At 45.9% G+C, this 19,578-nt stretch overlaps 2 protein-coding genes across 4 annotated transcripts in view; one reads left to right on the forward strand and one right to left on the reverse strand.

Annotated features, from left to right (window-relative positions):
- TATDN1 (TatD DNase domain containing 1) overlaps positions 1–12,086 on the reverse strand; it is a 40,647-nt gene extending 28,561 nt beyond the window's left edge. For 2 of the 3 annotated variants that reach the window (XR_009403272.1, XM_059395144.1), the window contains exons 1-2: positions 11,930–12,086; positions 1,634–1,699 (exon numbers count right to left, since the gene is read on the reverse strand). Coding sequence is in view for 2 of the 3 variants with exons in the window: in XM_059395144.1 (XP_059251127.1) it covers positions 1,634–1,699; positions 11,930–12,086 (223 nt within the window). In the remaining variant the exon portion in view is untranslated. Of the gene's footprint in view, positions 1–1,633; positions 1,700–6,478; positions 6,645–11,929 lie in introns of those variants that run through there. The other variant, XM_059395145.1, reaches the window with a different exon arrangement.
- Positions 12,085–19,300, forward strand: NDUFB9 (NADH:ubiquinone oxidoreductase subunit B9). The gene is made up of 4 exons (XM_059395146.1): positions 12,085–12,185; positions 14,794–14,986; positions 15,594–15,707; positions 19,074–19,300. Exons 1-4 carry the CDS (start codon positions 12,085–12,087, stop codon positions 19,203–19,205), a joined length of 540 nt encoding a protein of 179 aa, XP_059251129.1. The 3' UTR covers positions 19,206–19,300.
- The last annotated feature ends 278 nt before the right edge of the window (positions 19,301–19,578 follow it).

Below are 19,578 nucleotides of genomic sequence, written 5' to 3' on the forward strand. Positions count from 1 at the left end.
GAAGCAGGCTCCCTGCTGAGCAGAGAGCCTGCTTCCTCCTCTCTCTCTGCCTGCCTCTCTGCCTACTTGTGATCTCCGTCTGTCAAATAAATAAATAAAGTCTTTAAAAAAAAATCGTTATTTTTACTATAGCCTTTCAAAATATATCTGTAATGCCTCCCAAAGACCTCTTTATAAATTTTAGTTAATACAGTATTTCTGTAATTCCCATTCCCATTGAGGAAGGATAATTTTTATTTTGTGACAGTTTTTTGCTTTTCCCCCCAAATTTCTTGTTAAGTAACAACAAGCTTTAAGAGGCCTGAGGTAAATGGACGGCAAAAATCAAACAATTCTATCATAAAAATCCACTTATTAATTTCATATTTAATTACCACAGTAAATTTAGTTAGAATTCAATTATTTCTAGAATAGCTATAAAATTTCTTTTAGACAAAAACTATCATATTAGTGAACTTATACTAAGACAACTAGATCTGCTAAATATTATAAACCGGAGTCTTACTGATACTGATGACAATAAAACTTATTTCATAAACACATCCATACATGCAGAGTCACAGAGCATGAAATTTATTAGGTGCTACAAGGGCTTGAAAATCAGAATATAATTTATTCAATCATCTGTAGTACCTAACATCTTAGAAACATAAAGCAAAAACATTACCTAAACTTCTAAATGGAGGAGAAAGGGTAAGTTTTGAGGTAAGGCTTATGAAAGCTAATGCTGAACTTTCTTCTGTAAAGTGGTACCTGACACTCCCAGTATTTAGAGAGGCTTTCACTTAGTGTCACCTAGAAGCAATGAAATCAGCTCTGACTTGACTATTGGAATGTGCAGTTCCACTTCACCCAGACCACAAAACCAAATTTTCATGTTTGCATTTACTTAATAACAGGTACAGTCATTTTTGAGACAATACTTATAAACCAGTTTATTGGAGAAATTCTCCTTTCAAAAACATGTTGTCACCATCACTTACTGCTTCTTTGCTTCAGCTGACGAAATACGCTTTTTGAATGATTTGTATGAGAAATACAAGCCATTTTGCTTTTGGCTAAGCTTTCCATCAACCTTTGAGAAACTACTGTCTATCCCCACCCACCCCACAGGCATCTGGGCTCTGGCAGGACTTGGAGGAAAGGGGGAAGGCAAGACAGGGAAGCTGGGCAACAGCCCGCTTGCTCCTGACCCACATTTGTCACTCAGCTGAAAACATTTCCAGCTGATCAGCTGGAAACATTTCCAAAAGACGAGGTACTACAGTGATGTTCAACTGCACCTGATTTTTAAATTATGTACCCTAATGTTCAATGTTTAAAAGAGTAATCAGACATCAACTGCTGTTTGGCTTTTATGCATTTCTCTATTTGAAATGATAAACTTCCTCAGAGAAGGCGGCCTTGGTAACACTGTCATTACAGGTGCTTTACAAATGCTCCTGGTCGCTATTTACCTAAGCAGCTTATTTATGTTTCCCTTAGTTTATAGTTTAAAACTATATGCATCTAAGATGCATAATAAATCCTCTTAATATTTCCCTTGTAAAGTGGATTATGCTTCCTGATCTCCCTGAGGCAGACAACTTGTCTTCATAGGAAAACTATTCATCTTAATAAAAGAAACATTTACCTTGATGCTTCTGAACTCCTCTATAAATTCCTCTGAACATGGGATCTGTCAAGTTGATACCGATATCTGTGGAAAGCAAAAATAAATGATTGATTATAAGAGCTTCTATCTTAAACTTCTATGTTAAATAAAAGCTCCTGTTACTAAATTTTTCATTCACTCAAACAAAATCTACCACTTGTCACTGTGCTAGACATCTGGGATGAAAAGATGAGTAAGACAGATTTCTACGTCTCAAGAAACTCACTGCAGAACTGGGAAGGCAGACCCATTAACAGAACGTGAAGAAATAATTTTAAGTAGACACTGGCACTGTGGGACACAGATGAGGAACACCCAACCTAGTCTGGTAGATGGCCCAGAAGCTCCCAGAAAGAAGGGATCTCTGAACTGAATCTTACAGGGTAAGTTAGAGTTCCTCAGTAGAAGAGGGGAAACTGCAGACAGAGGACGCAGGAGCAATGAATGCATCTTGCATGTGAAACGGCAGTGACTGTGGACAGCTATCGGCTGTTCTGGCTGCTGGAGAGAAATGGAGGGAAGGGAGTGCCCCGAGAAGTCCGGACCCAGCTAGGTTACAGACATTCGTCTTTAAAATACCAGCTGCAACTAGAAGCACAGACGGCTTGTAGCAGAGGTGGTAAGATATCTCATTCTGGTATCTTTGGAGAAGGTGAGATTTGAAGGGGAGCAAATGGAGTCAGTATATCTCATCTGGAAACAGGCAAGAGCTCATATTTACAATGAGAAGAACCTGAACTGGGCTAATGTAAGTAGAGATTCAGAGAACAGAATAAATTATTTCATTATCCACCAAATACCATGAAGACCAAGTCTGTGTTGTTACTATGCAAGGAGTGAGGGGAAAGGACTAAGACCCAACACATGGTCCCTGCCCTCCAGGAATTCATGGTCGCTACAGGAACTACAAATACACTTTGTGATAATATGGTGGACTAAGCAACACAAGGCAGGAAGGTTTTTCTTTATTCCTATGTTCCTGAAACCCAGCATAATGGTTGCCACACAGTAGGAGCGCTAAACGTGTTAAGTCTATAAAGAATTGCTATGTGCTTGGGAGCACAGAAAGGGGGCAGTAACAGTTCTGGCAAAGATGACGAGACAAGCCTCCCAGCAGAGGCGGATCTTTAACAGAGCTCAAGCTTACAAGCTGACAGACGGAAAGGGCATGGACAGCATGAACCAGTGTAGGCACCTGCTGGATCTGGGCACAGGAAGAATCGTGCCTACAGAGCAGTGGTCCTTAGTGGAGAGCCATCCTGCAGCTCCTTCTCCTTCTAACCTACCCCCCCGCACAGCACTTGGCAATGTCTGTGTTCACTTCTAGATGGCGCAGCTGAGGGGAGTCACTGGCGTCCAGGCCAGAGGCCATGGATGCTGCTGGAAACCTACAATGAACAGGACAGCTTCCCAGAGAAGGGGTTCTCTGACGCCCAACATCAACTGCCATTCTTGATAAAGCCTGCTGCAGAGTGCAAGGGAACCAGGGGCGTAACAGGATGTGAAGTCAGACCACACTGGCCGCGGGCAACAGTAACACCTTCCTTATGGGGCACCTGGGTGGCTCAGCCAATTGGGCATCTGCTGTTGGCTTGAGTTGAGATCCCGGGGTCCTGGGATGGAGCCCCGCACTGGGCTCCCTGCTCAGTGGGGAGCCTGCTTCTCCCTCTTCCCCCGCTTGTGCTCTTCCTGACTCTCTCACAAATAAATACATAAAAATTTTTTTTTAAATAGAAATAATACCTTCCTTATTTAAAATACACACCCTTTAGCTTTAGCACTAGGAGAATCTACAAGTTCTTGATGGCAAGGGGACACCTGCCTGCCTATAGACCCTTATGTTACTTCTGCTTACTTTCAGCTTCCTCTTGGAATGTTCTGATTTTTGTCAAGCTGGCCCTCGGTAAGCTGTGCTGCTTCCACACGAAGACAGATGTGACATGATGAATGGGAGTTTGGCTGATCTAGGAGATGGTAGGGAGAGTAGTCCAGGCATTTGGAAAAAGCAAAAGAAAGGCACAATGCAGAAAAGTTGGCAGATATTTCAGCAACAGTATATAGGCCAATAGAGGGTAGAAGATGAATTCACACCCCGTACCCTTTAATGGACCATTAACACACGAACACTGACTACAATAAATGCAATATGGGGTCAGTGGAATGGCCCAGATCATAAGAATTCAGCATCCACTTTTTTTTTTTTTTTTTCCAATTAAGGAAGGGACACTAGATCGGGCAAAAGGCAGACTGAGAAAGGGAACCCAGGGAAAAGAGGAGAGGCTTTCCTGCCTAGAAAAATCCTTCACAGGGCTCCATCTACAATCACCCACCACGGATGATGGTTAGGGGCACAGACTTGGTCCGTATTTCTTCTACTCATTTCTCCTTTGTGCAGCAAAGAGATCAGTATTTTTCCAAAACAATCTCTTTACTAGAAAATAAAGTGAAAAACAAAGGAAACAAAAGCAAGCAAATCTAGCAAGTAAACTTTATGATACTTATTTTAAAAGTGAATGGAGGGATGCCTGGGTGGCTCAGTCAGTTAAGTGTCCAACTTTTTTTTTTTTTTAAAGATTTTATTTATATATTTGAGAGAGAGAGCGAGCGAGCGCGCACGCAAGTGAGCATATACAAGCGGGAAGAAGGACAGAGGGAGAAACAGACTCCTGCTGAGCAGGGAGCTTGACTTGGGGCTCAATCCCAGGACCCTGAGATCATGACCTGAGCTGAAGGCAGATGCTTAACTGACTGAGCCACCCAGGCACCTCAGGTGTCCAATTCTTGATTTTTGGCTCAGGTCCCAGTCTTAGGGGCCTGAGATCAGCTCCGCACCAGGCTCCACACTCATTACAGAGTCTGTTTTTCCCTGTCCCTCTCCCTCCCACCCGCCCAATCCTCACTCTCTCTCTTAAACAAATATCTAAAATCTTTAAAAAATAATAAAATAGGGGCGCCTGGGTGGCTCAGTGGGTTAAAGCCTCTGCCTTCGGCTCAGGTCATGATCCCAGGGTCCTGGGATCGAGCCCCATATCGGGCTCTCTACTCAGCGGGGAACCTGCTTTCCTCTCTCTCTCTCTGCCTGCCTCTCTGCCTGCTTGTGATCTCTGTCTGTCAAATAAATAAATAAAATCTTTAAAAAATAATAATAATAATAATAAAATAATTTTAAAAAGGCAAATTGAAGATGAGCTTGGGGGCTCAATTTCTGAAGCCTTCCCATGTCCTTGTCTCAACCCTCCCTGGACCAGATGTGGAATGACTCTTCAGCACTTTGTACTGAGGCTGATATGGTTGAAGCCAATGCAAGGTGGTACCACTGCCTCTTAGAACCCACTTCTAGATGTGGGTCAGTCCTTCAGGCCCTAAGTCAAGTGGAGTTCAAAGTCTGTATTCAGCTTTGGACGCAGGGGAGCCTTAGGCTTTAGGATATCCTACACTGGCTCAGCCACCAGTTTCTTCCCTCTGCTGCAAGAAGTCTGACTTATAGCCCTTGGCCCTTTTCTTTCAGACATATGGTTTGCTTGAAGTGTATTCCTTGGCCAGCTGTTAGAGCCGCTTTCTACCTTGAAGAGAATGTTTCACCTTAGTCAGGTTTGGTGAAGGGGGTCAGAACATACCACCCCAAAATACGCCACTTTGGCATATCGGTTATTCTGAACTGAATGCACTGGAGAAAGAGGAGATGCAGGCAAGGCTCTCTGCTCTCCCCCCATGGTAACTAAAAGTAGGTCATGAAATTTCCCCTGAGACACATCCTCCCTATATCAAGAATGGAAGAATACTGTTATCATTGCAATATTGTTGTCACCAGACTCGGGGTCAACGTCAAAACAGATCTGTACAAGCAGACCCAAGTAACTCTCCTCAGCTTCTGTTAGTTTCCCCGTACTTTCCTTGTCATTGTCCCACAACTTAAGTCCTTTTATCAAGTTGCCACTTGTGCTTTTGGGCCTAATGGCTTCTTTGGGGCTTCATTTTCCTTCTGAAGATTCCCATATCCACAAAAAATGTCTATGCTTTTCTCCTGTTAATGTCTGATGCCAGTTTAATTCCTCGACCAGCCACAGAACCTAACAGGGTAAGAAGAAGATTTCCCTCCTCTACAGAGGCAAATAACTTCTTCTTCTGGACACTGAGTCACTCCTGTTTCTCTAAGAAGTTCCCCTCTCCTATACTGGCTGGCCTCTGGTCCTCCCACTTCCCATCCACCTACTCACCAGCAAACACCTGCAGTGTGGTTAGGACCATTGACAGGTCACTATGGATGGGTCAAAGAAAAGTTCAAACCAATCACCAGAAAGTGTAAATTTGTGAGCATGTCCCAAGAAATACAATGAAAGGGAGGAAAAGCAGTTATGGAAAAAGAATGGGCTCTGGAGTCAGAATTCCTGGCATTATGATGAATAAACTGAATGATGTTGGGCTAATCAGCAGCCCTTCTGGGACTCAGTTTCCCTACTAATAGGGCATAACATTTCTCCTTTCAAGGATGAAATGTAGCTCAAACTGGAAAATCAAGTGAAAGCACTTTGCACAATAAAAGCCTTATAAAATGTACTTACTGTTAATACTGTGCACCCTATATGTTCTGAATATGCCAGTACCATACAGAATTTCCGTCAACATTAGCGACCATGGCATACCACCTTCTGTGGTTAACACTCTCAATTCACTATTCAATAGCCAAAGTGAGTCCATCCTTTATACCTAACTCATGATGCAACTATGAAAATAAAGCCACTCAAAATCCTCCTCATTTAACTTGTTCAAAATGTCCTAATAAAGCTATAAGGAATACTATCTTTCCATTTAAAAAGTTCTTACCAGAGGCACCTGGGTGGCTCAGTGGGTTGAGCCTCTGCCTTTGGCTCAGGTCATAATCTCAAGGTCCTGGAATCGAGCCCCACATCGGGCTCTCTGCTCAGCGGGGAGCCTGCTTCCCCCTCTCTCTCTGCCGGCCTCTCTGCCTACTTGTGATCTCGCTTTCTCCCTGTCAAATAAATAAATAAAAATCTTAAAAAAAAAAAAAAAGTTCTTACCAGAGGGGGAGCTGGGTGGCTCAGTCTGTTAAGCATCTGACTCTTGGTTTTGGCTCAGGTCATAATCTCAGGGTTGTGAGACCGAGCCCCACGTCGGGTTCTATGCTCAGCGCGGAGTTGGCTTAACATTCTCTTTTCCTCTCTCTTCCCCTCTGCCCCTCTGCCAGCTCAAGAGCGCTCTCTCAGATAAAATCTTTAAAAAAAAAAAAAGCTCCTATCACAAGTACTTGTGTTGTCAACAAACTCAAAAAAAAGTAAACAGTATATAAGAATCAATTTCTAGCTTGAAATCGTTTGAAAAACTAAGAGATGGGAGGAGAGCATGGGATACAAAAAAAGACAAGGAAGAAAAGGACTTCTGACGGGGGGGGGGGGGTTGAGGAGTCATACATTCAGTGGCGTGTAATCTTGTAAGAATCAGTGATGTTTCTTTTCCATAATTTTTCTTTAACTGGCTGGCTTTAAAAGCATAACTGCTTTACTGTTAAAAACCAATTCCAGTATTAATAAGTTTTATTTCTCAAAACAGAGTGGAAAACTACTTGCAACTAAAAGCAAAACCACATCTCCAAACTGATGCCTCACTGGGCTCAGGGAAGCATGTCCTATCACAGTCACCTAGGATCTAGGGATACGAATGGACAATAAACAGGGCACTTAAAATTATTTCAGATTTGCTCAGCCTTCAGATACAACTTCAACTTCACAGAAAATACAGGAAATGAAAGGACAAGCTTCACACCAGCACAGCAATCAGGCAAATCCTAAAGACAGACTTCTGTGCGGCCACCAGCCAGTGCTTCTCCGAGACAGTGCCACGAGGGAAGAAATGTGCTAGATCAAGGGGGTGGCAAGCTGTTGCCAACGGCAGACCGACACCTATTTTTGTTTGCCCCTGAGCTAAAAACAGTTTCACATTCCTTAATAGCTAGGGGGAAAAAAAAAATCAAAAGAATAGTAGGGTTTTGTGAAACATAAAAATGATAAGAAACTCAAGTTTCAGAATCCAAAAAGTTTTACTGGAGCACAGCCACACCCATCTGTTCATAGTGTCTATGCCTGCTTTTGAGTGACAAGATCAGAGTATTTGTGATAGTGATCATATGGTCCACAAAATAAAAAATATATACTAGGTGACCCTTTAAGGAAAAAGTTGTCCAACCTCTGTGCTAGACTAGATACAAAACTTACGGGCATCCAAGTATGTGGCTCCGGACTTGATACAGTTTTGGAAACGACCACCTTATAAAAGAGGCTCCAGAGAGAGCCTTGCTTGCCTGTTCCACCACATGAGGACAGAGAAGGCAGCAGCTAGAAACCAGGAAGAGGGTCCTCACCAGGATGCAAACATGCTACTGCCCCTGATCTCAAGACTTCCCAGCCTCCAGAATTGTGAGAAATACATTTCTTATTTCTAAGCCACCCAATCTGCAATACTCCCTTGTAACAGCCCAAATGGAGTAAGGCAATCTAAGACATCAGCTTTTCTCTCAAGATGTACTTACCAAGTAGGTGGATTTTATCTCCCAATCTATCAAACCTGTGCACTCCTTTCCGTCTCCCCCTCTACCTTAAGACTCCAGTCAACTCGGGCCCCAAAGCCACTCTGTTCCCCCTGCTGTTCTGTTCTTCCCCTGACTCAAGGTTTCTTTCATTCACAAATCATGAAAGGTTTCTTTCATTCACACTTAACCATACTCCTCACTATTAGAATAAGAACCAAAGTCCTAACACGGTAGGACCCTGGTTCTGCGAATCTCTTTAGCTCATTCTATACCATCCTTCCACCCCCTCAGTCACTTTCCCATTTCTCTCCGCTACAGACCCACTGGTCGGGTTTTTTAGTTCCTCAAAAGTATCACGTACACTCTTGCCACAGGATGTTCTGTTTGGAACCTTCTGCCTTTGCCTACTTAACTCAATCTTTCAGAGCTCTGTCCAAGTGTCACTTCCTCAAGGAAACCTTTTCTGACCTCCTAGACTAAGTTTTGATCCTCACCAAATACCCAGAGAACCACGCTCCCTTTCTTCAGTGCCCTCTTCTTAGTAACTGTGGTAAAGTCATTAGTGCACTCACGAGGCTGTCTCCACTTAGGAGACTGTGACCTAGCTTCTGACCACCACCGATTCCTGGCATTTGGCACACTGATGACAACAGCAGAGACTCAGTAAATACTTTAAAATGAATGAATGACTAGGCTGCTTAAGGGAATCAAAGACAAAGGAATAGGAAATATAATCCAAACCCTAGGGTAATGGAATTATACAAAAAAGGTAGCCAAAAGCCCCAACCAGTCTGCTTCTAGAGCCACAGGGCAGGATCAGAATCCTGTTGCAAAAAAAGCCAACTTTTTAATCTTAGGGACCTAAAAGCTGGATGGCCCAAAGAGATAGTGATGCTACTAATTACTACCAGCTGCTCTCTCATTGGCTCATGGAAGGGTGTGGGGAACTGCTAGAATAGGAATCATCGAAAGCTGTGCTTCTCAAACTAGGGGTGCCTGGGGCACCTGGGTGGCTCAGTCAGTTAAGCATCCAACTCTTGGTTTAGGCTCAGGTCATGATCTGAGGGTCCTAAGATCAAGCCCCACTTGGGGCTCTGCACCCAGCAGGGAGTCTGCTTGAGGATTCCCTCCCAGTTTCTTTCTGCCCCTCCCCCAACTTGAGCAAGCGTGCGCTCGTGCAAGCGCGTGCGGACTTTCTCTAAAATAAACCAATCTCTAAAAAACAAACAAACAAACAAACAAAAACTATGGCTGCTCCACGGAGTATGTAACAGTTTGAGATTTCCTGGAGTATCAATTTCATTTTGGAAGATTTAGGGGATAAAATATCTTCTTAATTTTAAAAAGGCACTATATTATTTCAAAGGTAAATACAAAACATCCAAAGAAATGTAAATGCATCATGAGTTACACACCACTGCTGCTATCCCTACCACCCCTGGAATATGCTTCCCCCTATGCATAAATCTATTCAACAACTAGGGAAGGCTATACTTAAAATTTTTTAACACTGGCTATCTCAGGAGAGTAGGACTAAAATGTATTCAAATAAACCCACTTTCTTTAAGAAGGCTTTCCAAACTTATCCTACTGAAAGGTTCATATTCCTTTATCAATTTTCTTACCACCATGGTACTAAAACTACATGTTGTTTTACCCTTCATTCCTATTTCCATTGATCATCACTGTACTAAGTTTCTGGGAAACAAACACTTCTGAGTATGTGCCTTAAGAGTGTGGGCTAGTGGGAGGGACAGACACATAAATAAGTAATTATAAAATAATGTGTCAAAGGGTAGAGTCATGAAGTTTGAAAGAGCAGGTAAAAAATCAACCAGGCATGACGGTAGTCAGTCAGGGGGATACTAGTGGTAAAGTGACATTATGGTCCCAAACTGCACCTCTAAAACTTTGTCCAAAGCAAGAAACAGCATGTGCAAGTGTTTCTCAAAGATGAAAGCGATGAGGCTTGAACAGAGGGCAGGACCGGAACACGGAAAGGTTTTGCATGCTGTGTCCAGATACTTCAACTATCCTGAGCACAGTAACTGAAGGATATGAAGCAGAAGAAAACTGTAGTTGTTTTTTACACAGACCACACTGAAGGCTGTATGTACGATGGGTTTAAGGAGACATGACTGGAGGCAGGGATTTAGTTTTATATCAAAAATAAATAATAAATTGTCTTTCCCTTGTGGAATGTTTCATGGCCCTTAGCCCATCTCCCCCCCACTAATCATCTCACAGATTGGAATGGAGAAGCGGACAGACGACATGCTTGAAAATGTCTATAGCTACTAAGGACTACAGCCCAACCTCACCCCAGGCTCTCCCACAGCATTTTTAATCTTCTTTTGTGGCACTTAAAACATTCTCCCCTGCACCTGCTTTGACAGTCCATATCTCTCTAGTCTGAAAAATAACTGCACCACTTGAATATTTCATAGTTCCATAAAGTTAGCACAAAGTCTTTGGAAAAAATATCGCTTAAAATAACTCTCAGATCTAAGACTACTTTTCCAATTGCCCAGTAAACGTTTCCAGCTGGATGTCTTATAAGACTCTCAAACTTAACCTAATCCACATGGATCTTGCTACGTCTCCTGCCCATTGCCAAACTAATCATGCTTCCATTTCATATTTAGGTATTTATCCCAACCCTGAATCATCTCTGACTGTTCACCCTCCCTTATTGCCATAAACACAGCTGCCAAATGCTGCATACGTACCTCTCTCCCATTTCTCTCTTCCTTTTCCCCTGCCCTAGCTCAGGCTGGGAAATGTTTCCCCATCTCTTCCCCTCCCCCACAGAACCTACAGTAACTATCAAGATTGCCTGACTAAAGCAGAGATGTGATCATTGCCCTTTCCCACCTTCAAGGAGCTAGAAATGTCACAAAGACAAGAATCACACCCAACTTTACTAACTGCTGTAAGGCACAGCCCAAAGTTCGTGGTACATAACTGGCACTCCATGATTTACTTGCTGAAGAAAGGTTGAAAGCTTCAGCAAAGCTCCATCCTACACACAACAGAAGTAAACTTGGCCAGACCTTTGAGTCCCAAGTTACCCTTCAAACCCTAGCTCTCACCATGTCCCCAGCTTTTTCCCTGTGCCTGGTAGTAAATACTCTTACCGCTTGGGTTCCTGTCGCATTTTCCCCCTTTTTCTGAGGGTGAACAGATTATTGTACTTGGCCAAGGAACAAAACTGCTATCCTCCCCACGATTTACACCCTTCAGTTTCCCCACCAGGCCAGCAGATCGGGGATCGGGTCTTTGCACCCTGTGTTCCTAGGCCGGTGCTTGGCCCCCAGGAGCGCGCAATAACTGGATGTGAACGCACGAATTAGTGAATGAACGGGTCGCTTGAAGTCGTCATCCTCTCCCACACAGAGAAGGGGCGGGAGGTGCACATGGGATGGAGGGGAACACAGTGAGGGGCCCTTTTTGGGTCTGCTTTGGCTGTCTTTTTACCGAACACAACACGTATGTTGAAAGAGCATCAGTCAACTTCTACAGCTCGTCAATTTTCACACATGAGCACACCGTGACGCCAGCACCCAGGCCGAGCCGAATATTAACGGTACCCAGAAGCCTCCCCGCGCCCTCTCCCACTGAGTGCCCTCTCAACCTTGAGAAAGCCGGAGAGCTCAAGCCCTGGGCCCCTAGCCGCGGTAAGCGACGTCCCTCGGTGGTCAGAAAAGGCCAAGAGCCGGGAAGACGCTTACCTACGAACTTGAAGCGACTCATGTCTGCAGCGCCGGCTCCGCCCCGGCGGAAGCGGAAGTGGTCGCCGTCGTCCCGCCCTTCCGGCTGCCCCGCCCCTCGGCCCGGCCTCCGGTATCCCGGGAGCCTCCGCGGCCGCTGGAGGAAGCGGGTCGTCATGGCGTTCTGCGCGCCGGGTGCTTACCTGACCCACCAGCAGAAGGTGTTGCGGCTTTACAAGCGGGCGCTGCGCCACCTGGAATCGTATTGCGTCCACAGGTGGGAGAGGGAGAGCCGGCGCGCGGGGAGGTGACCCCGGGCATCCTCACCGAGGTCGAGAGGCCCTGTGGGACCGAGCGGCTCAAGGACATGGGGGACGTAGTGGGAAGGCGACCGTGGACCGGGGTCCAAATCCCCGCTTCGTCGCTCCTCGCTGCGAGACCTTGAAGAGTTGCTTATCTGGCCCAGGCCTCGGTTTTCTAAGACCGACGCAGGACCAGCGCAGGGGGTTGCATGACGACCAAATGAAATAAAGGACAGTGCCTAAAAATCGGATTGTTGTGCGTCAAGCGCTCGCTTAGAACTTTCTTTTTAACCTTCTTGTTGCTAATATTGGCAGCAGGAATAGGTGCGTTGTTTTCTGTAGTCCTCATAACAACTCCAAGAGTTAGAGATTATTTAGCCTTAATTTACAAATAAGAAAATAGGTATGGAGAATAACTTGCCAGGGCCCTACTGCTGGTGAGTGGCCGGGCCAGGGTTAAAACTCAGGTGGTAACCCAAAAACATCACCACTCTCCCTCCCACCTCTCCAGTCAGCCTTCCTCTTTAGCTTCAGCCCTTTCCATTATTTTCACACTCACATGATTACTTACCGGCCCCATCGTTCTCTCTCTTCTCCCCGTCTGAGAGTGGTCTTAGGACTTTTCGTGACCTGGATGCAGTGCAGATGAATCTCTTGCAGATGGGCCACAATGCTGGTTTGTTACCAGGGAAATCTTAGAATGTTCTGTTGGCTAAGGTGCTGTGCAGGATTCTACTGCCCTGGGCTTTGGCACGGATGGAAGGGCACAGTGGGATGGCAACCCAGATGTGTGGGTGCTGGGCTTCCCCTGCCTCACTGGAATCCTAAAGCCTAGTCCCAGGAGAAGGGCTCCTGGGAGAAACCTCTAAACAGATGGAAAAGTAAGTAGGTCTGGAAAAGTTATGGAGGGTATCCTTAAAACCCAGATTGAATATTTGTGATTATTGGAAGGTCATTGACTTACTTCTCTTTGCTAGACAGAAAGATGCCAGGTTCATTGTTGTCAGATTGCTGCTTTTCTCCCTGAATTTTCCTTATTCATTCATCTGACAAAATTTGCAGCTCGGGTTCTGTTCTGGCTACAGAATAAATAAAAATTAGCAAATTCTCTTTCTCAGCTGTAGCAGATCACAGATTAATGGGGAAGGTGGGCATGTGAACAAACAGGTAACAGAATTATCAGTCTTATAAAGATGAAGGAAGTTGAACTGTCAGGAATTCAGGTACTACTGAACTGCATCTGGGAATATTAAAATTCATAGTCCTGGAGGAGAAGATAAAAGCATCTCAGTGGTTTTTAAGTCTCACTGACGTCCTTTCCCAGGACTTTTCTCCCTCCATTTGTCCTCGGTGCTCTTTGTTCTCCATGGTTCCATCTCAGGTCCTTGGTGGTGTGTATGCTTTGGGCAGCCCCATCGAATGCTGGGAGTTGCGTTACCACCTAGGCTCACTTGTCTCTAAGGCTGTTTTCCTGCTCTGTGTTACATAACCTACAGTTCTCTGAAACTCAGCTTGTCTTAATGCCTTAAAACTAAACTCTAAAGTATGTCATTCTGATTCTTTTCCCCAATTCCCCGTCTCTGCTAATACCATTATTAATAATTCAGTCATTCAGCTTTAAGTCTTAAAATTGTTCTTAAAAGTACTCCCTGCTTATTCCAATGCCAGTTACAATACGTGCCAATGACACACATATGCTGGGATACTATTTTTGTAAATTCTCTCCACAGTATAACGATATGCTAACTGACATTGAGCAGAGGAGGTACCAGGCGCTGTCTGAAGTGTGTTGATATGTTTTAACTCATCAAGTCTTCAGGATAACTGTAAGATCTAGATACTGTTATTAACACTTTTGTAGAGGAGGAACCCATGGCCTAAAGATACTAATTTTTACAACTAGTAAGCTGAGATTTGGTCTGAAGCGATCTGATTGTAGCAGACACTTGTAATTCTGTAATATAAATGTTCCTCTCCTGTCTCCTACCATCACAGTTGCCTGCTTCAGGCCCTTCTCATCTGTGGCTTGGGTTATCGTCAAAGCATAAATGATCTGTGCCTACCGTTTCTTCTAAAACCTTACCTTGCCTGCCGTCATGCAGTTAGTGTCGGAATTAGGATTCAAACCCAGATCTGTGTGATGCAAGCAATACTGTTTCCTCTGCGTCACATCTCCCTTCCTACTTATATTTGTATGTCCAAAATTTAGCAAGTGCCTAGCACAAGACAGGAGGAATCTCCGTAGCCGTCCTACAGTGAGTGTTGAATGATACAGAGGCGATAGTTCTTTCTCTCTTGCAAATTATCTTTGTTTGTTTGAATCAGCATTCCTTTTCTGGAGAGGTACGTTGTGTTTAATACAGTATTTTTTTGCTGCCACCACCATGTGGGGAGCTGCCAAGGAACCCATCATAATGATGTGGTTCCTTCATTGGCAGGGTCTGGGCTGGCTTTGGGCTGGCTCCCAGTAGTTAAGCTGCCCATTCAGAAGACAGTTAGTAGAAGTGCAGCCCCTTGGCAGACAGTAATCCGGCTCAATTGAGTAGGTAATGTTTCTCATCTCTAAAACCATTTTGGTTAAAGGGACAAATACCGGTACTTTGCCTGTTTGATGAGAGCCCGGTTTGAAGAACATAAGAATGAGAAGGACATGGTGAAGGCCACCCAGCTGCTGAGGGCCGCAGAGGAAGAATTCTGGAACAATCAGCATCCCCAACCTTACATCTTCCCTGATTCTCCAGGAGGGACCTCCTATGAGAGATACGAGTGTTACAAGGTAGGTGAGCACCATAGTGGTGACCGCCTTCAGAGAGGCAGACTTTCTCCTGTCCCAAAACTCACGCCCAGATCCCGCTTGCCCGGTTAGGGGCAGCTAGTCAAAACTCTTTCCTGCCACTGGTAAATACTTTTCTGTTTTCAGGTGTCCGTTTTCTCTCTCCAGGTGACATTCTGCCTTGTCCTTCTGACAGTTCAGCTCCAAGGTCTTGCAGTATCTTTTTGGCATAGCAGTGTGCTAAAATACTTGGTGTATAACTCATTGGGATCTTAAAGTTAGCCAGTTCGGATTGGTGCTTAGTATTTCAGAGCAATTACAGGTACCATTTCTGCGCGGCATCAGGCCACTCTGGGTATTTAGAGAATGCAGATCAGAGGGCATCAGTGCCTGCTCTCTCTGGCCTGATCTTGAGGTTTCTTAGCCTGTGACACTGACTCTCGGGTGTTCTTTAGGTCCGTGCCAGCTCACCCTCCACTGTCGTGCTGTGCTCGAAGCAGTCTGATGCTTGCAGCGGTTATAAAAATAGACGGTCATTTTTGCCTTCTGCCTCCTGAGCAGGTAGGTAGTGCCTCCTCCGGGCTGATGCGGTGATTTCCTCTCCTGACAGGTGCCCGAATGGTGCTTAGATGACTGGCACCCGTCCGAGAAGGCAATGTATCCTGATTACTTCGCCAAGAGAGAGCAGTGGAAGAAGCTGCGGATGGAAAGCTGGGAGCGGGAGGTGAGTCTTCCCTGCCTTTCGCCACACAGCGTTGCCCACGTGGTCAGCGCCTGGACGGGCTCAGGTTTTGCTCCCCAGGTGCAGAGGTCCAGAGTCCAGTCTTGACGGTTACTGTGGCCCTTTGCCCCTCAGACACACTTGTGTGCCTAGATGTGCTAAATGTAACCTTTATTTACAGCCTTTTTGTAAACTGGTGACATGGTCTCTTTGGTGTCGCTGGTCTCTTTGGATTTTCTGCTCCCTGCTTTTGCTTCTCCCCTCCCGCCTCAGTCCTCTGCCTGACCGTCCTGCTGTGCCCTCCTGTCCCTGAATTTTCCTTTCCACTAGGGCCTCGGACATTTTTCATTCGCGATGTCTGATGTACATTTTTAAAAGCTCAACTTTACCGGAGTGTGAAGAATATATCGGAGAGCTTGAGGGGAGAATTGGAGAGACCAGTTTGAGGTTATTGCAGTTTGGTCAATGATTATGGCAACCAGCAGCAGGGGGCACGCAGTGAACAGGGAAAAAAGTCCGTTCAGGGTATCACTGGCAGGGGTATGAAGGCCGAGTGGATGCCGGCGATGTGTGAGGGACAGAGAAGAATCAGTGAGATCCACGTTAACGTTTGGTGTTGGTTTATTGAGATAAAGAAGAGGGAAAAAACGGGTGCCAGTGGGTTAGGCATCCGATTCACAATTTCTGTTCAGGTTGTGATCTCAGGGATGTGAGATGGAGCCCCGTGTACAGGCTGCACGCCTGAGGGGAGTCTGCTGCTCTGTCCCTGCCCCTGCGTGCTCGCTCCCTCCCTCCCTCTCTCAAATAAATAAATCGTTAAAAAAAAAGAAGAAACAGGTGTTGGAAGGACAATTAAGTGTTTGGTTTTAAATTTGTTATATCTGAGAGGCCTGTGAGACACCAAGTGAGATGGCAGTAGGTGACTTTGGGTGTAGAGACCTGGAGCTCAAAGGAGAGATTTGAGCTCAAAACAAATTTGTGAGTTATCCGTTGTTTTAAAAGCCACAGAAATGTAGGAGATCTTAAGAGAGGAGAGGGAGCAGAAAGGTTACAGGCGCTCCCACTCGAGGAGGCGAGGAGAGGAGGCAGCCAAGCAGCCAGCAGGGGAGAGCGGTGACAGCAAGTGCGAGAGAAAGTGTGTCAGGAACGGCCGGTCAGCATTGGTCATCTTGGCGGAAAATTTCTTTTCTTTTTTTTTTTTTTAAATTTTATTTATTATTTGACACAGAGAGGTCACCAGTAGGCAGAGAGGCAGGCAGAGAAAGAGGGGGAGGCAGGCTCCCCGCTGAGCAGAGAGCCCAATTCAGGGCTTGATCCCAGGACCCTGAGACCATGACCTGAGCCGAAGGCAGAGACTTAACCCACTGAGCCGCCCAGGCGCCCGTTGGCAGAAAGTCTCTCAAAGATGAAATAGTGAGGACTGGAAATCACCTCCGGGGCTGCGGCAGTAGGAAGGGCATTCGAGACCTTGGTGAGAGCCTTTTCCTAAGGGCGTGATTGCACCGGTAGGAGTGAGCAGAAGGTGAGAGCGGGCAGACCGTGGTCTGGGGAGGGCAGGAATTCTTGAGACGTTTCACTTGTGTAACGGGAGGCCAAGGGGTTAGTTTCTTTTAAGCTAAGGAATGCGTGTGTGCTGCGAGGAGGTTCGGGGCGGTGGGGAGAGGGACAGTGTTGAGGCAAGGCGAGGTGGAAGAGGCCAAGGGGAGAGCTTTGGAGAAGAGCGACCGCATCCCAAGCGCGTGCGGAGGCCTTTGAAAGCAGAATGGGTTCTTCCTCCGCTGGAGTCGTGCAGAAGATGCACATACCTACATCTGGGCTGGAGGTTTTGGTGATGGGAAAATGAGAGTTCTGTGTGATGGCTTCTGTATTTTAGCAAAGAGGAGACGGCGTCAAGTGGGCGCGGCCTGTTCAGAGAATGTGGAAAAGATGCGGGAGTCACGGCAGAGGGTGAGCTCATTGGGAGTAACAGGATTGCCAGGTGGTGGCGAAGGCCCATGTGAAGTTGGGAGTAATTAATCTGTTATGACACGGGTTTGTTCCAGCATTTTTTCCTTCTACGACCCCAGCTGTCTGGGTGTGGTCTGGAAGGTAGATGGTGTGGTGTGTCTGGTGGAGGGTGTCAGGACACCTTAAAGGTCATTCAGAAAGGAGTGGGGGTCATGATGGGATGGAAGCGGGTAAAGCGGGCGCACAGACAGGAGGCTGATGCAGAAGGTCAAATGGGGTCAGAGGATTTGTGAACTGGCCATTTCTGAGTTTCGGAAAGCATTTTCAAGGGGACGTTTAAGCACATGAGCAAGAGAGGGCTTCTGTGGTTAGACTGTGGGATATTTTATTCACGATTTTTTTTAAAGATTTAGAGTGCATACTCGAGTGGGGGAGGGGCAGAGGGAGTGAATCCTCGAGCAGACTCCGTGCTCAGCACAGAACGCAGCGTGGGGCTTGATTCAGGACCCTGAGCTCATGACCTGAGCCAAAAGTAAGGGTCAGAAGCTCACCTACTGAGCCCTCCAGGCACCCCTGATTCATGAGTTTGAGAGTTACGTGGTTTCTGGTGGTGAGGCCCAGGATGTTGACTGCAGGAAGTCCTTGGCCAAGGGGGAGTGAAAGGAGAGTCCTTGTGACCGAGGGGGGCAGTGCTTGCTAAGAAATGTCTCCTCTTTTGGAAATGGGAGGCGTGTTCGTTCATGGAGAGTAACAGGTTCACTCTGCAGTTGGTCTCTTATAACCTCTTCACAAAAAACCTTTACCTAGTCCGTCTTATTGACATTATTAAACAGCACATACGCTGGAGACTCGGGTCACCCACAATCCAGAATTGAGTTTTCTGGAGGAAGCTTTAGAAAACCCTTGATCTGGGGAGTGGGTCTCTTACATGTCCCTTTTCTCTCAGGACAGTGATGGTCTTGGAGATCATGGGAACTGGGGTTAGGGGGAGTGGGCCGGATGAGGCAGAACAGAGCACATTTTCACATGTCATTCCTTGGTATTTGGGGTCCTGTTTGCTATTTGGGCAGGGGTGGGGGGTGCTTTAAAATGAACATCTTTAATATACACGACTTAAGGTTTCCTAATGGTGCTTTTGGAGAACACTTAGCTGAGACATAAAAATAAGTATTTTTTTAGGGGGCACAGGTAGGGGACCACACCAAAGGGAATGGGGCTGATCATGGTCACACGTTTGCATCATGAGTAATAGGTGGGGTGCGAGGGTTACTCAGCTTTGCTGTTTTAAGAATGGGAAAACCTTTAAGGAGAATGGCTTTTCTGAGCTAAACTGTGGGTATAAACATAATGCAGGCATATATAGACACCGCAGCATTACCAGTCCGTTTGCCTCTTAACTGTTCCTCCCTTCCCCCTTTCCAGGTTAAGCAGCTGCAGGAGGAAACCCCAGCTGGTGGTCCCAGCACTGAAGCTTTGCCCCCGGCCCGGAAGGAAGGTGATCTGCCCCCACTGTGGTGGCACATTGTGACCAGGCCCCGGGAGCGGCCCATGTAGAGGGAGAGGGAGACGGCTCACCAGCCAGTCGTACGTGCAAGTGAAATAAGTTACAGAACATAGACACACTTGCCCTAATAAAAGTAATAACTCAACACGGAATGACTGCTGTGTTCTTCCGAGGGTCAGCACGACACCAAGCAGCTGTGCGCTTCGTTTCTTCCCACTTGCGCACAGAAGTATGGGAAGTGTGGCCAAGTGTCGTCTACCCCAGGAAGTCCTGTTGCAGCACAAGTTATCAGGGAGAACAGCAGAACCAGATTCGAGATTTACTCTGAGGATATGTTTAGTGAAACAAACTGTAGTTGAAGGCTAGTGATAGAGGAATATGAAGTCGGGAGGAGGTATGCAGATACCGAGGACTCGAGATTAC

This window comes from Mustela nigripes, chromosome 3, assembly GCF_022355385.1.
Source record: "Mustela nigripes isolate SB6536 chromosome 3, MUSNIG.SB6536, whole genome shotgun sequence".
NCBI classification, from domain to species: Eukaryota; Metazoa; Chordata; class Mammalia; order Carnivora; family Mustelidae; genus Mustela; species Mustela nigripes.

Bases quoted from the DNA above. Each gene is read 5' to 3' on its own strand.
- NDUFB9 (XM_059395146.1), top strand. From the start codon at position 12,085: ATGGCGTTCTGCGCGCCGGGTGCTTACCTGACCCACCAGCAGAAGGTG. The intron at 12,186-14,793 runs GTGGGAGAGGGA...TTTTGGTTAAAG, and splicing joins GAATCGTATTGCGTCCACAG to GGACAAATACCGGTACTTTG. The intron at 14,987-15,593 runs GTAGGTGAGCAC...CTCTCCTGACAG, and splicing joins AGAGATACGAGTGTTACAAG to GTGCCCGAATGGTGCTTAGA.